This window comes from Zingiber officinale, chromosome 5A (genome assembly GCF_018446385.1).
Source record: "Zingiber officinale cultivar Zhangliang chromosome 5A, Zo_v1.1, whole genome shotgun sequence".
In the NCBI taxonomy this organism is placed as follows: domain Eukaryota; kingdom Viridiplantae; phylum Streptophyta; class Magnoliopsida; order Zingiberales; family Zingiberaceae; genus Zingiber; species Zingiber officinale.
Genome location: NC_055994.1, coordinates 9,868,175 through 9,880,084, shown reverse-complemented (window position 1 = coordinate 9,880,084; position 11,910 = coordinate 9,868,175). Strand labels below are relative to the sequence as shown.

Genomic DNA, 11,910 nt, shown 5'->3' with positions numbered 1-11,910 from the left:
AAAAGATTTACCCTCCTTATTAGCTCTAACGTTTTCTCACCGTTTTTAAAATTGATGGAATAACACAATCTTATTGGGAAATCCTTCACCTAAATTTTGACAAAAGGGCATGTTTTAGAATGCATAGTCAACATATCTCGTAGTTAAAACCTGCCATTTTCTGATAGATATACTTCCCTAACACAACCATATCCACAGTCATACCTCCAGCCAATCTATTGAATTCATTTTTATTGGAATTTTATCCTCCAATGAATCTATAATCTATATTCGTATATCTATAAATTCCAGTCCTTCTCGACTTCAATCTCTTCATCTTTTCCTCATCTAATTTATTTACTTAATTTATAAATAAATTACATAACAATTGAGTTGGTGTTGAATTTTCCTTCTTTTATTTTAATATAAAAAAATGACATGAGTAAAGCCTTTTATAACAACTGCATCCCTGTTTAGACAGATTAACGGCGATGACTCTATGACCGGCCCTCCTTCCCCTTCCTGCTCCTCCTCCCTTTTCCTCTCCTCGTACCGCTCCTTCTCCGCCTCTCTTCCTCCTAGTCCCTCCTTATCTCCCCTCGCTTTCCGTCTCCTATCCGCTGGCTCTCCTCTCCCCCCGGTGCCCTCCGACTTCCCCTACTCGAAGCTTATTCCGAGGACGCGCTTCGTAATCGACGGTTTCCGCTCAGCCGGAGACTTCTCCGTCTCCTACTTTCTTTCCCACTTCCACTCAGATCATTACGCCGGCCTCAGCAGCGCTTGGTGTAAGGGAGTCATCTTTTGCTCGGCGATCACCGCTCGTCTCCTTGTCGAGGTCCTCAAGGTCCCTCCTTTCTTCGTCGTTTCACTCTCATTGGGTGAAGTCTTAGAGATCGACGAATGGGAGGTTGCTGCCGTAGACGCCAACCACTGCCCCGGCGCCGTCCAGTTCCTTTTTAGGTCACGTGGGTCCGAAGGGAGGCGAGCGGAAAGGTATATTCACACTGGCGACTTTCGTTTCCATGAATCGATGAAACTGGATCCTGTTTTGTGTGAGTTCGTTGGAGCGGATGCTGTTTTCTTGGACACGACATATTGTAACCCCAAGTTTGTCTTCCCATCGCAAGAGGAATCAGTCGAACACATCGTGAGCACTATCAAAAGAATTAAAGAGCAAAATAAGGAAACGGGGGAATCGGTTCTTTTTCTGATCGCGACCTATGTAATTGGCAAAGAGAAGATTTTGCTTGAGATTTCTCGTCAGTGCGGTTGCCTGCTGCAAGTGGATAGCAGAAAAATGCAGATTTTATCTGTTCTGGGCCTTGTCGATTCTGGCGCTTTTACTCAGGATACTGCCGTCAGCAATATTCACGTTATTGGATGGAACGTATTGGGTGAGACTTGGCCTTACTTCAGGCCTAATTTTGGAAAGATGGAGGAGATTATGCTGGAGAGAGGATACTCTAAAGTAGTGGGTTTTGTTTCGACAGGGTGGATGTATGAAACGAAGAAAGATGGATTTGCAGTGAGGGTTAAGGGTTCGCTTGAGGTTCATCTGGTTCCGTACAGTGAGCATTCGAACTATGACGAGTTGAGAGAATATGTAAAGTTCTTGAGGCCAAAGCGAGTTATACCAACTGTTGGAGTGGATATTGAGACTCCTGATAGCAAGCATGCTTTAGCTATGAAGAAGCATTTCAGAGGACTAGTTGATGAGATGGCAAACAAGCACGATTTTTTGTTGGCTTTACACAGGAAGTCAGACTCTGCTGATTTAATATCTGGGAATGACATAACTGTTGATCTTAACCTGCATGGTGATGTGGATTCAGAAAATATTCCACTGCAACCTGACATGCAAAATTTCAGCAGGCTAAATGTTGAGGACATGGAAGGTGCACTTAAGGACCTTCAAGATTGCTTGCCATCTTGGGTAACACAGATTCAGTCATTAGAATTGCTCAAAAAGTTTAATGGAGATATCATTGCTGCAGTTACAGAATTTTTCGAACACGAAACAGAGTTCTATAAACAAGCAAATGCCACTAACAATTCTATAGTTAGCCCTTGTGAAAAGATTGAGACTAATCTTGATCTCTTGTTTCCTCTTAAGTCTCCTGGAGAGATCCCTGAATCTGGTATGAAGAATTTCCTGAGCCCGGTGAAGCAATCAGTTGAACAAATTTTGAAAAATACGGCAAATCCACCACTCAAAAAAAGGAGCTCAGATGGCGGAAAAAACAAGAAAAAAAAGAAGATGAAAGGTTGCCCGACTTTGTATAAAAGTGGTGCAAAGCAATCTATTATCACTAATTTTTTCAAAATAGCTTCAGCAGATGCATCTTCCAGTTTTACCAATGTGAATACTTCTAGGCAACAAATAAGTAGTTCAATAGATGAGGATCCGGTTGCTGTAAAAATCTGTAAAGAAGATTTGGACAAATTTCTTCAGGTCATAAATGATGGAATACCACGGGAGTCTGCTGCAACATTGATGGAGAAGGCTAAAGGAAATATTGATGTAGCAGTGGACATGTATTATTGTGCTTTCCATAATGTCTTGGAGGATGATGAGAATTTGATCACAAATAATGTTTTGAAAACTGAGGGGAACTTACTCCCTGCAGCTGATGCACCAATTATTCATTTAGATAAGAATAGAGAAAAGCTGTACAATTCATCTTCAGACAGAATAAGCTTACCAACATTGTACTTAAAGGGAAATTTTAGAGAAGACAAAACTGCAACTAATGTATCGTTACCAATTGATAAATATTGCCCTATTGAGTATGGTTCGTATTCTTATTCCAATCAGTTGGGAGCCATCTTTGCATTGCATTATTCACTTAAGAACTAAATGACAAGTAGGACAATTTATTACAGCATGCTGGAAAGCTGGAGAACCTTCTCCGTACTTGCACTTAGCACGAACTTTTCACTTAGTGGAACAAGAAAAAGGAAAGATAAAGACCACAACTATGCTTTGCAATATGTTCAGAAGGTTTGTCTTAGATGTTCTTCTTCTTGCTTATGTTGGCTTTCATGATATTTTACTCCATGCTAGTCTTGGTCTGAATTATGAGCAAACGGTGGTATTGTCTATTTTCTTGCAGCTTGCTTACTCTGTCTCCTGCTGATGTTTTGCCTGCTCTTTATCTGTGCACAAATAGAATTGCTTCTGACCATGAAAATATGGTGAGTTTGTTGTTAAGATCTAAATGTTTTCAACAACTTAAAACAACATTTCTGTTCAGAAAAAAATTGAATTTGTGGATCTTTTCCTTTAGTAGTTGTAACAATGCGACTTTTCTGGTTGATGATCCTAAAACATTTTAAGGGCATTTGAGAAATTATAGAACAGTGCCTTTTTCATTGGGGGTGAATTAAAGTTTTTGTTGTTGTTGATATGGTCAGACCATAACAAATTGAAAGTAGCGTATCAAAGTTATTAATTAGGTGAGGACCACAATATGGGCACATAGTTAGATGAGTCCAAGTTGAGTCTAGTTGAGATCAAATGGGGGCATAAGCAGCTCAACTAGGATGATTGCAGTTTGGTCGAGATGTCTTATAAAGCTATGAAGCTTAACCGAGTTGGGATATACTTCGACTGAAGCAGATATGGCTTTTGGGAACAAGGATTACTCACCTTAGGTGGACTTGAATTGCCAAAGGTGGCTGCTCGAGGTGGCTTTTGGGGCACAAAGATGGCTTGCCTAAGGTGGACTTGCATTGCTCAAGGCAGTTGTTATGGTCATGTCTAGCTTGCGCTTTTCCAATGTGAATGTAGCTTAGTTGAGTTTGTGCTTGACTTATGGAGGATATATTTAAGGTGGCGTGGCTGATTTTATCTCTAATTATTCTAGAAGTTGTCAACTTCTCAACCTATGTGGAAGCTTGTGGTTGCTCTCTCAATGAGCTTTGAGTGCCCGTAAAAAAGCTCTTTAACATTGTAGTGCTGCCTATTATAGCTTGTCATTGTGAGAACTACTAATTAATGTCCTTGTGCCAAGTGTTAGCCTTGGTTTGACTTGTAATTATTGTTGATCATTGTGTTTACAAAGTACAATCCTAGGTTGTACCTGTCCCAGCCATAGACAATAGTTGGATATTTGGATCCATGCTTTTCTTCTCTATTAAGTGGTTATCTTCATTGCATAATACACAATATATATCTTGCAACTAGATAAACAGCTTTTGCTGATCATTTTCATATTGAGATTTGGTAAAATTAATTGACTAACCATTTATCCCAAAAACTCGAGCTATTTTAGAAAGTGAACAAGGTATATTTGTATTTATGTAGCAGATCACTATAGTGTTCATGTGGGACCAATGAGCGGACATGTTCCTACCTTGAACACATCCCCTTTGCTCATCACAACTTAGAGGGATGAATTTAATTTTTGATACCTCATGCTCCTTTATATATATATATATATAATGGACCACCACACTTGTCCATGCAGAACCAATGAGTGTGGTACCTAGCTTCAACAAGACTAACTCCACATATACTATTTTAAGTTAAACGATATGCTAATATGCTCGAGTTGCCTTTTTTTTGTATGGGAATGATGATAAAATTATTATTAACTAAGAATACAATATATCTTGTTCGTGAACTTATGAAATTATACAAGGAAAACTAAAGGCTTGCCTTCTCCATTGGTTGGTTGGATTAACAAACTGAAAAATGTTGTGGCCTCATATGGTCAAAGAATCAAGAATGGTTTACTATTACCTGAGTGATAGACTTCTAACAGATTCCATCATACTTTTTCTGTGCTTTTAGGAAAGAAATAAAGGGGAATGATCATATGAGTTAGATGTTTTAAGTGCCACTTCACTTCAGATAGATATGCCAAGTGATAATATTAATATTACTTTTGAGTAAGCATTGTCTTGGCGTTCAACATTAGTGCAAAGATGTATAAAGCTTCTAGATTTTTAACTTGTAAATGACAATGTGACATAATAACTTGTTTGCTATTCTAAAAGTGGCTACGCCAAATAGTAGGGATAAACAGGAGTTGGCAAAGAGGAGTTTGTATATGAGTTTCTTTTTTTGTGTGTTAACCATTAAGTAGGTGTTCTTGCTCTTGTGCTAAACATTAACTTTGTTTGCTAATTCTCGATGTGTGTTTTTTGTGTTCAAACATTCTTTCCTTTTAGTAAGGCTACAATCTGGTTGCTTGTAAGCTTATCTTATAGTATGACTCTTTTGATCTTGTTTTGAATTTCTATAGTTGCCAAATCCATATGGTGCCGAGATTGGATGACCAAAATAGTCTAAATATCACTTGAATGTTGAATCAACAAATTTGTGAAATTGATATGACCAAAATTGTGTCTCATTAAATATATCATTAATAACCCATTATATATATGTTATCATAATTTCAATATATTAAATTATTGTTACTATTGACAAAATCATGTTTTAAAAGTATGAAAAAACATTTGATGAAAACAAATAACAGACAAATTTATTGACAGAATAATAAACTATGTTATATAAATATGGTCCTCATTATTCATTGGATTATATTTTTGTTATTTGTCAAATATTAAATGATATTGATTTTAATATATATTTTCCAAAATTATGTTATTTTTTAATATTTAATTATGACTCCACTGATATTTGAATTGGATGTACAGGAAAAAAGCTCTGAAACAATCCTTGAGAGAGAGAGAGAGAGAGTGTAGGTAGATGAGATGTTGGGTGTTTCTATTGGTATATTGCAAGCCAAGGCATGGTTAAATGATCGAACTTGAAACAATGACCGAACAATGACGAAGATTTGTTGGAAATCAAGTTAACATATACTTTTCCCCATTCTCATGTACATTCGGTAGAATTCAAGCTATGGTTGATGAAGAGTCAACTAGATTGATTGGGTTCCCAAAATTCAACATAATTTGACTAAATTTGAACTGATCACATCTATTTGATAGTAGAGTCTCATTTTCTAGATAATTTCTTTAAATCATTATTCATTAATGTTTTAGACTTCTCCATTGATGTTTGTTAGATGAGCAACATTGATTGGGAAAGATCACATGCCTTTGCCTATTTCTGCCCAACTCGGCCAATTTGGGCATTCATGCTTCTTTCTATTGGCCTGCATGCTTCTTAGCCGTATGCCACTATTAAACTAGTCAAACATTTGTGTCCTAGTATATGCTTTGATCGCATTACATTAACAATGCACCTGTGGGTTTCAATTTTTTGTTGTGTTTTTGTAGATTTTTTTTAACAGGTAACACATTTTGAAGTTATGAACATAGGAACTGAATGTCGGTGGAAGTTTAGTAGTGACGGCATTGGAAGAGGCTTGTGGAACAACCAGATCCAAAATCAAGGAAATGTACAATAAATTTGGTGATCTTGGTAAGAATCATCATTGCTTTTTGGTAATTATCACCTTTCAGCCATTTTTCTGATTGATGGAATAATTTAAGGTGATGTTGCACAAGAAATCCGACAAACCCAGGCTTTACTTGCTCCTCCTAGTCCCATTTTAATTCACCATTTATTCTGTATTCTTAGAGAGATCAGGTATGACACTTAAGATCGAGAATGTCAATTTTATTTGTTCATCATGTTCTTTTAGAGTAACAAAGTTGTTGGCTGCCAAGGCCTAATTCTTTTGATATCTATATTCTATATGTAGTTTTTTTTTATGTAAATATTTACATGCCAAGCATTTCTCTCTTCCATAAACCTAATGTTATATATACATTTATAAATTTAGTATTGTCAGCAGTTGCCATGTTTATAAATGTGAATCGGAAGTACCAGAACAGTTAGTATTGGCGTATGATTATGACTAAGATTGTGAAGAAGTGAAGTAGAACTATACTACTTTTAGTGTTCAAAAAATGCTTTAGATTGCAAGATTGGTGCTTGGAATCAATATTGAACTCCTTTGGCTGTCTGCCTTACTTCTGAAGTTTGTGTAGTCATCTAATTTTGAGAACAATCGATCAATTTCTTTAATTTTGGGCAGATTTTAGTTGATATCTTGCTGTTTCCTATGTATTTTTAATATAGGATAAGAGAAAGAGAAGATTGGAAAACTTCCTAATGCTTCTATTGGCAATGCTTCCATCTTGATGGAATCGAAAAGAATTCTATGGTTCTTAATACCCCAGTCCTCCATCTTAAAATTGGAAAATAATTTTAGCATCCTTATTATCTTTGTCCATCTTAAATCCATTCAACATTTGGGTGGTATGTTGCCACAAGAGAGCAGGGATCGAATTCCTGGGGGAATAAAATCCCTCCCACCTAAAGACATGTCGCTCGGTGATTTATCTCCCTTCCAAATGCCTTGGGGCGGATGTGGAGAGGCGCCGGGGGCGAGCACATCACCTTTTGCCACAACATTTGGACTGCCAATCTTGACAATTCCTACTAATTGAAGTGCTACCCTAATCAACCAGCTCATATCCCAAAATCTATCTTCCAATAATATCTATATGACATGTATTCAACACTTATCACAAACATTGCAAATATTAGCATATGTTAACCTTTTTGGCTAATTTTACCTTATCCTATTCTAGATTGTAGGACTTTGAAGCTGTGACATTTTCTGATAAGTTTTTGCGCCTTACTTCAAGGCCTTGCAATATTTTGGGTAAAATTTGACTAGTCTATTGGATTTCCATCACTCTTTTCAAATTGTTCTTCTACTTCAAGGTTACAAGTTCTGCTGAAACTAGAAACCTCATCTTTTCTGATGTTTGAAAGCTTACCTTTATTTATTATACTTTCTCCCATGTTTATTGAGTTTGCCATTCCTACAACAATGATATACCAACTTGCACTTTTATGTTGTCCTTTTCTTATGTAGTGTGATCACAGGAAGTGGGAGTGCCCTTCGCAGGAAAAATCTCATTGTGAATCTGATGCGTTCCTGTAGGGAAATGGAAATGAAATTTCTTGTCAGAACATTGGTAAGACTTCATTATCTGGGTTCTGCGACTTCTAATCTTCAGAGTAATCGTACCATTTCAAAGAGAGTGTTGATCTTTGTTTTTGACGCTATTGCATATGAGTACATGACACATTAATCCTATGGTGCAAAAAAAAGATATCATCAAAATATTATATTTATTCAGTCAATGGTTCTTTCCATCCTCAGATTACACCAGAAGGTTTTGTCATCATTGTGGAAATTCCATTACCCACAATAGTTGCATCCCTTTGATGATGAAGAAATAACAAAATTTCATAGTTTAATTTATCCATTCAAGCCCTCATTTTACAAAATAAATTATTGCATTTGAATTATCTGTCAGATACACTAGTATTTCTCCATCCAATCCATATCAAAATTCCAGATCCAAGATGTTCATTCTCTACTTAATTTCCCTTATTTGACAGAACTTATCATACTTGAACGAATTTGAGATCACCACTTGAGAATATTATTGTGGAATTAACAGAACATCTAGTTCAAACACTATCCCTGTTCCTTAGTCATCGCTCTTGTTTTTTCGCCTCTTGACTATCTCTGCGCTGTTTACTTATATGTTGTGTTGTTTTTTCTCTTCACTCTTCTTCTCTTCACTTTTCTTCTCTTCATGAAACAACTCTGCCACCCAAGTATTAACTCGGCTACACCGTGGGTCCACTTTTCTTCTCTTCATGATCAAAGATGTTGTAGTTAATGATGTGATCAGCAACTTTGTGGAGTCTGGATGATCTAGCACTTATTGGTACTGTGAATTGAAGCTCTTATAAATCCTTATCTTCTCCTTTCTAGACCCGACCACCAGCCGTGTTCGAATTGGACCCGTAACCGGGTCAAGCTCAAAAATAACTGTTGAACCGGCAGTTCAACTGTATTTTTTTTATTTATTTTTAATGTTGGAAAGACCATGAAAGCAAAGGAAGGAGAACTCTTCGTCAGTGGCCTCGGCTAGCTCCGGCAGAGCTCCAGCGGCTGTTGCTGATATGCAAGGACAGCAAGAAAAGGAAAAAGCTGGCTGTCGTTGGCTTGAAAAATAAAAAAGAAATGGGGGAGGATGGACTGCATCTCTTGAGAAGAGGAGAAGGGAGGCTTCCATGGGGGAAAAGAAGGAAAAGAAGAGATGGGGAAGAAGAAAAGGAAGAAGAAAGAAGAAGATAGGGAGAGGTTTTGCTGTGGTTGGAGGAGAAAGAAGAGAAGAAGAGATGGGGAGAAGAAAAGGAGGCCTAGGAGCACATGGAAAAGAAAAGGAGAACAGGTGTGGGAGAGAAAAGATGAAGGAGAATCAAAAACTTTATATTTTATTTTAAATGGATGGATTTTAAAACTTGATTCTTATCTTAATTTGATCAATTCAAATTCAAAATGACCCCAATTTAAATTCATGTGATCCTTACCTCCGAACTATCTAATGGATTTAATTTAAACTCAATCCAACTTTAATTCAATGCTTTTGTTTTGTGTTTAGTGATTTAATTCATCTATTTTTATCTATTCAAAATTTTAGTAAAAATTAAATTAAATTTTTAAATATTTTTTAAAAAATAAAATAATAATAATAATTTTGAATCATTGCGAACCGTGAATCGAACCGTAACTGGTAGTTCCGAACCGTGAACCGTAACTGGCGGTCCAAACCATGAACTGTAACGGTCTTGGTTGGCTAAGGGTCTACGTTTCTTGAACCGTCGAACCCGAACTGTGGTCGGGTCTACTCCTTTCCTCTTTTGTTTCCCCTCCAAAAAGGCTTTCCAGTTATGCTGAAAGTTCTGAATTTTACAAGAGACAAATATCTGTGAAGATTTTGTACATTCCCGGGTCTTTGCATTATCTTTTTATCCTGGCAATGAGATAACAATTAACAAATTCTTAAAAAAATTGTCCTGGATAGGATTAATGCTATTTATATTGAAGGAAACCAAGAAACTCTGGCTTGGACGTGGTTTTTTGTCCTTGCTCTCCAAGCTGCATTCATCAGTTTGTCCTCAAACCATCCAGAATATAGTTAGCATCTAATCAGTATGCAAAATCACAAGCATTTTACATCATGTATGCTTTAAAAATTAAACTTGTTCTCTGTTTTTCTTGCTCAACTATTTCTGCTTATAATTGCTTGTAAAGGTTCGGAATTTGCGTATTGGTGCAATGATGAAAACCATCTTGTCAGCACTAGCACAAGCAGTGGTATTGAATAGTCTACCCCCTCTAGCGTCTGTTGGAATTTCTGATACCACTAAATTGCAGCTTCAGGTTTGATTTACTGCATTCTAGTAAGTTTGCAGGCCTCTGAAACACATATATTTTCATTTAATGTTTAATGGTATCAATCAAGAATGGTGCCTCACTGTGGTGGGCTGTGCTGACTCTTGGCACTGATCAGACTGTGCCAACATGGTTTTTTACTAGCTCCACTCCTACAGTCTTCTCTCACTTGATCTGCTTACTTCCAAAGATTAGAATACAATTGAAACATCATCAATTACATTAGATTTCATTTAAAAGATTCATAATGTACAAAAATCTGAACTTATAACATAATGTCTCTGTTAAAATCTCATTACTAGGAGTCTCTTAGTCTCACATTTGATGAACCATTCCATTTGAGTGATCAACCCTGCAATCTTTCGTCATCTAAAGTAAATACTGCTCATAAGATTTTGCTATTTATTTAGTTGGGTTTTGTGGGTGCATGTCTTGGAAATTGATTATATTGTGCAAGTTCTTAGCATGTGCTTTGAAGTTTCGTATGTTGCCTTCGAGTACTTTTTATGATACGCTGTGTTCTTAGCATGCGATTTGAAGTTTAGTATGTTGGCTTGAGAGTTCTTTTTATGATACGTTATTTACTTTTTATGAAGTTTCGTAAAATGTATCATGAAGTTTGACAATCTGATACTCCTTGATCTTCCACTGTTCTCAACTTCAGATAATTCCAACTCAACATAAAGGGTCCTCCGGTGTCTCCTGGAAGTGATCATGGGGAAGCCTAATTTTGTCATTCACGCAGCCGAAGTTGTTAATTTGTGTGAGTTGCATAATTAGTTCAGCCGAAGTGGAGTTTCTGGCTGACTGCACGTAATAATGCTCCTATTACGCACGCACAATCTTCTTTTCCACATGGCACCCTTTTAATTGTAGTTACTTAGTCGCAGCCAACTTGCATTTCTCTTTTATCATTTTTTTTTCAGTTGGCACCAATGTTATCAAAATCACGAATGAACTAGTAAACTCATCTAAAATGTGAGTTTATTTATGAAAATCGAGTAAAATCGTGTATTAAAGAAAAATCGAACTAAAATGATAAAATCAGATTAAAATCATAAATTACATTTAAATTTGTAAAAGTATATTTTTGAATTAATTTTATCGATTTTATATCGCTAATAAAAAGAAATTATTTTAAATAAAATAATATGGATTATTTTAGATTTGTATTTGTCAATTTGCACTTAAGATTTAGTATAATATGTATATCTTTTATTACATTTGTATATTATCTAAAAATCTACAAAATTCTTTCCTACGTTGATACAGTTATTATGTATGGATGATTGTTCTAATACATTTTGAATTAAATTTTAACAAGTACAAAATATCTATTTCACCTTTCTTATGTTAAAAGATCCTTGCATTAGGTAATTTATCTTTTTTTAATAAGAAGTAAGTAATTTTTTGTTGAAATCGTCTAAAATATAAATCATATATATATATATATATATATATATATATATATATATATATATGAATATTCTTGATAATAGTTTACAAAATATATTTTGACTGATTAAATTAAATTTTAATCATTTAGCACTATCCTAATGTGAGTCTTCACTTTTGCTCTAATAAATTTACAAATTAATAAGTCTAAATCAACTAAATTAACTTACAATACTTACTAGCCAGCTCGGATGCTTTGGATTACTTTTTACAATCCAGGAGATAATCC

The 11,910-nt window shown here is 35.8% G+C and overlaps 1 protein-coding gene across 4 annotated transcripts; it reads left to right on the top strand.

Annotated features, from left to right (window-relative positions):
- Window positions 1-436: 436 nt before the first annotated feature.
- LOC121980000 (DNA ligase 6-like) lies at window positions 437-10,510 on the top strand. Of its 4 annotated transcripts, none has more exons than XM_042531972.1 (7): window positions 437-2,771; window positions 2,863-2,980; window positions 3,093-3,174; window positions 6,274-6,376; window positions 6,448-6,544; window positions 7,845-7,947; window positions 10,086-10,510. In XM_042531972.1, exons 1-7 carry the CDS (start codon window positions 479-481, stop codon window positions 10,218-10,220), a joined length of 2,931 nt encoding a protein of 976 aa, XP_042387906.1. In that variant the 5' UTR covers window positions 437-478; the 3' UTR covers window positions 10,221-10,510. The 4 variants fall into 4 exon arrangements, 2 of the variants coding, with proteins under 2 accessions (XP_042387906.1, XP_042387907.1); XM_042531973.1 differs by having other exon boundaries at window positions 7,856-7,947; window positions 10,086-10,222; XR_006111447.1 differs by lacking the exons at window positions 7,845-7,947; window positions 10,086-10,510 and having other exon boundaries at window positions 6,262-6,376; window positions 6,448-6,494.
- Window positions 10,511-11,910: the final 1,400 nt, after the last annotated feature.

Coding starts and splice junctions, on each gene's coding strand:
- LOC121980000 (XM_042531972.1), top strand. CDS start 479: ATGACCGGCCCTCCTTCCCCTTCCTGCTCCTCCTCCCTTTTCCTCTCC. Junction 3,175..6,273: donor CTTCTGACCATGAAAATATG/GTGAGTTTGTTG, acceptor TTATGAACATAG/GAACTGAATGTCGGTGGAAG. Junction 7,948..10,085: donor AATTTCTTGTCAGAACATTG/GTAAGACTTCAT, acceptor TTGCTTGTAAAG/GTTCGGAATTTGCGTATTGG.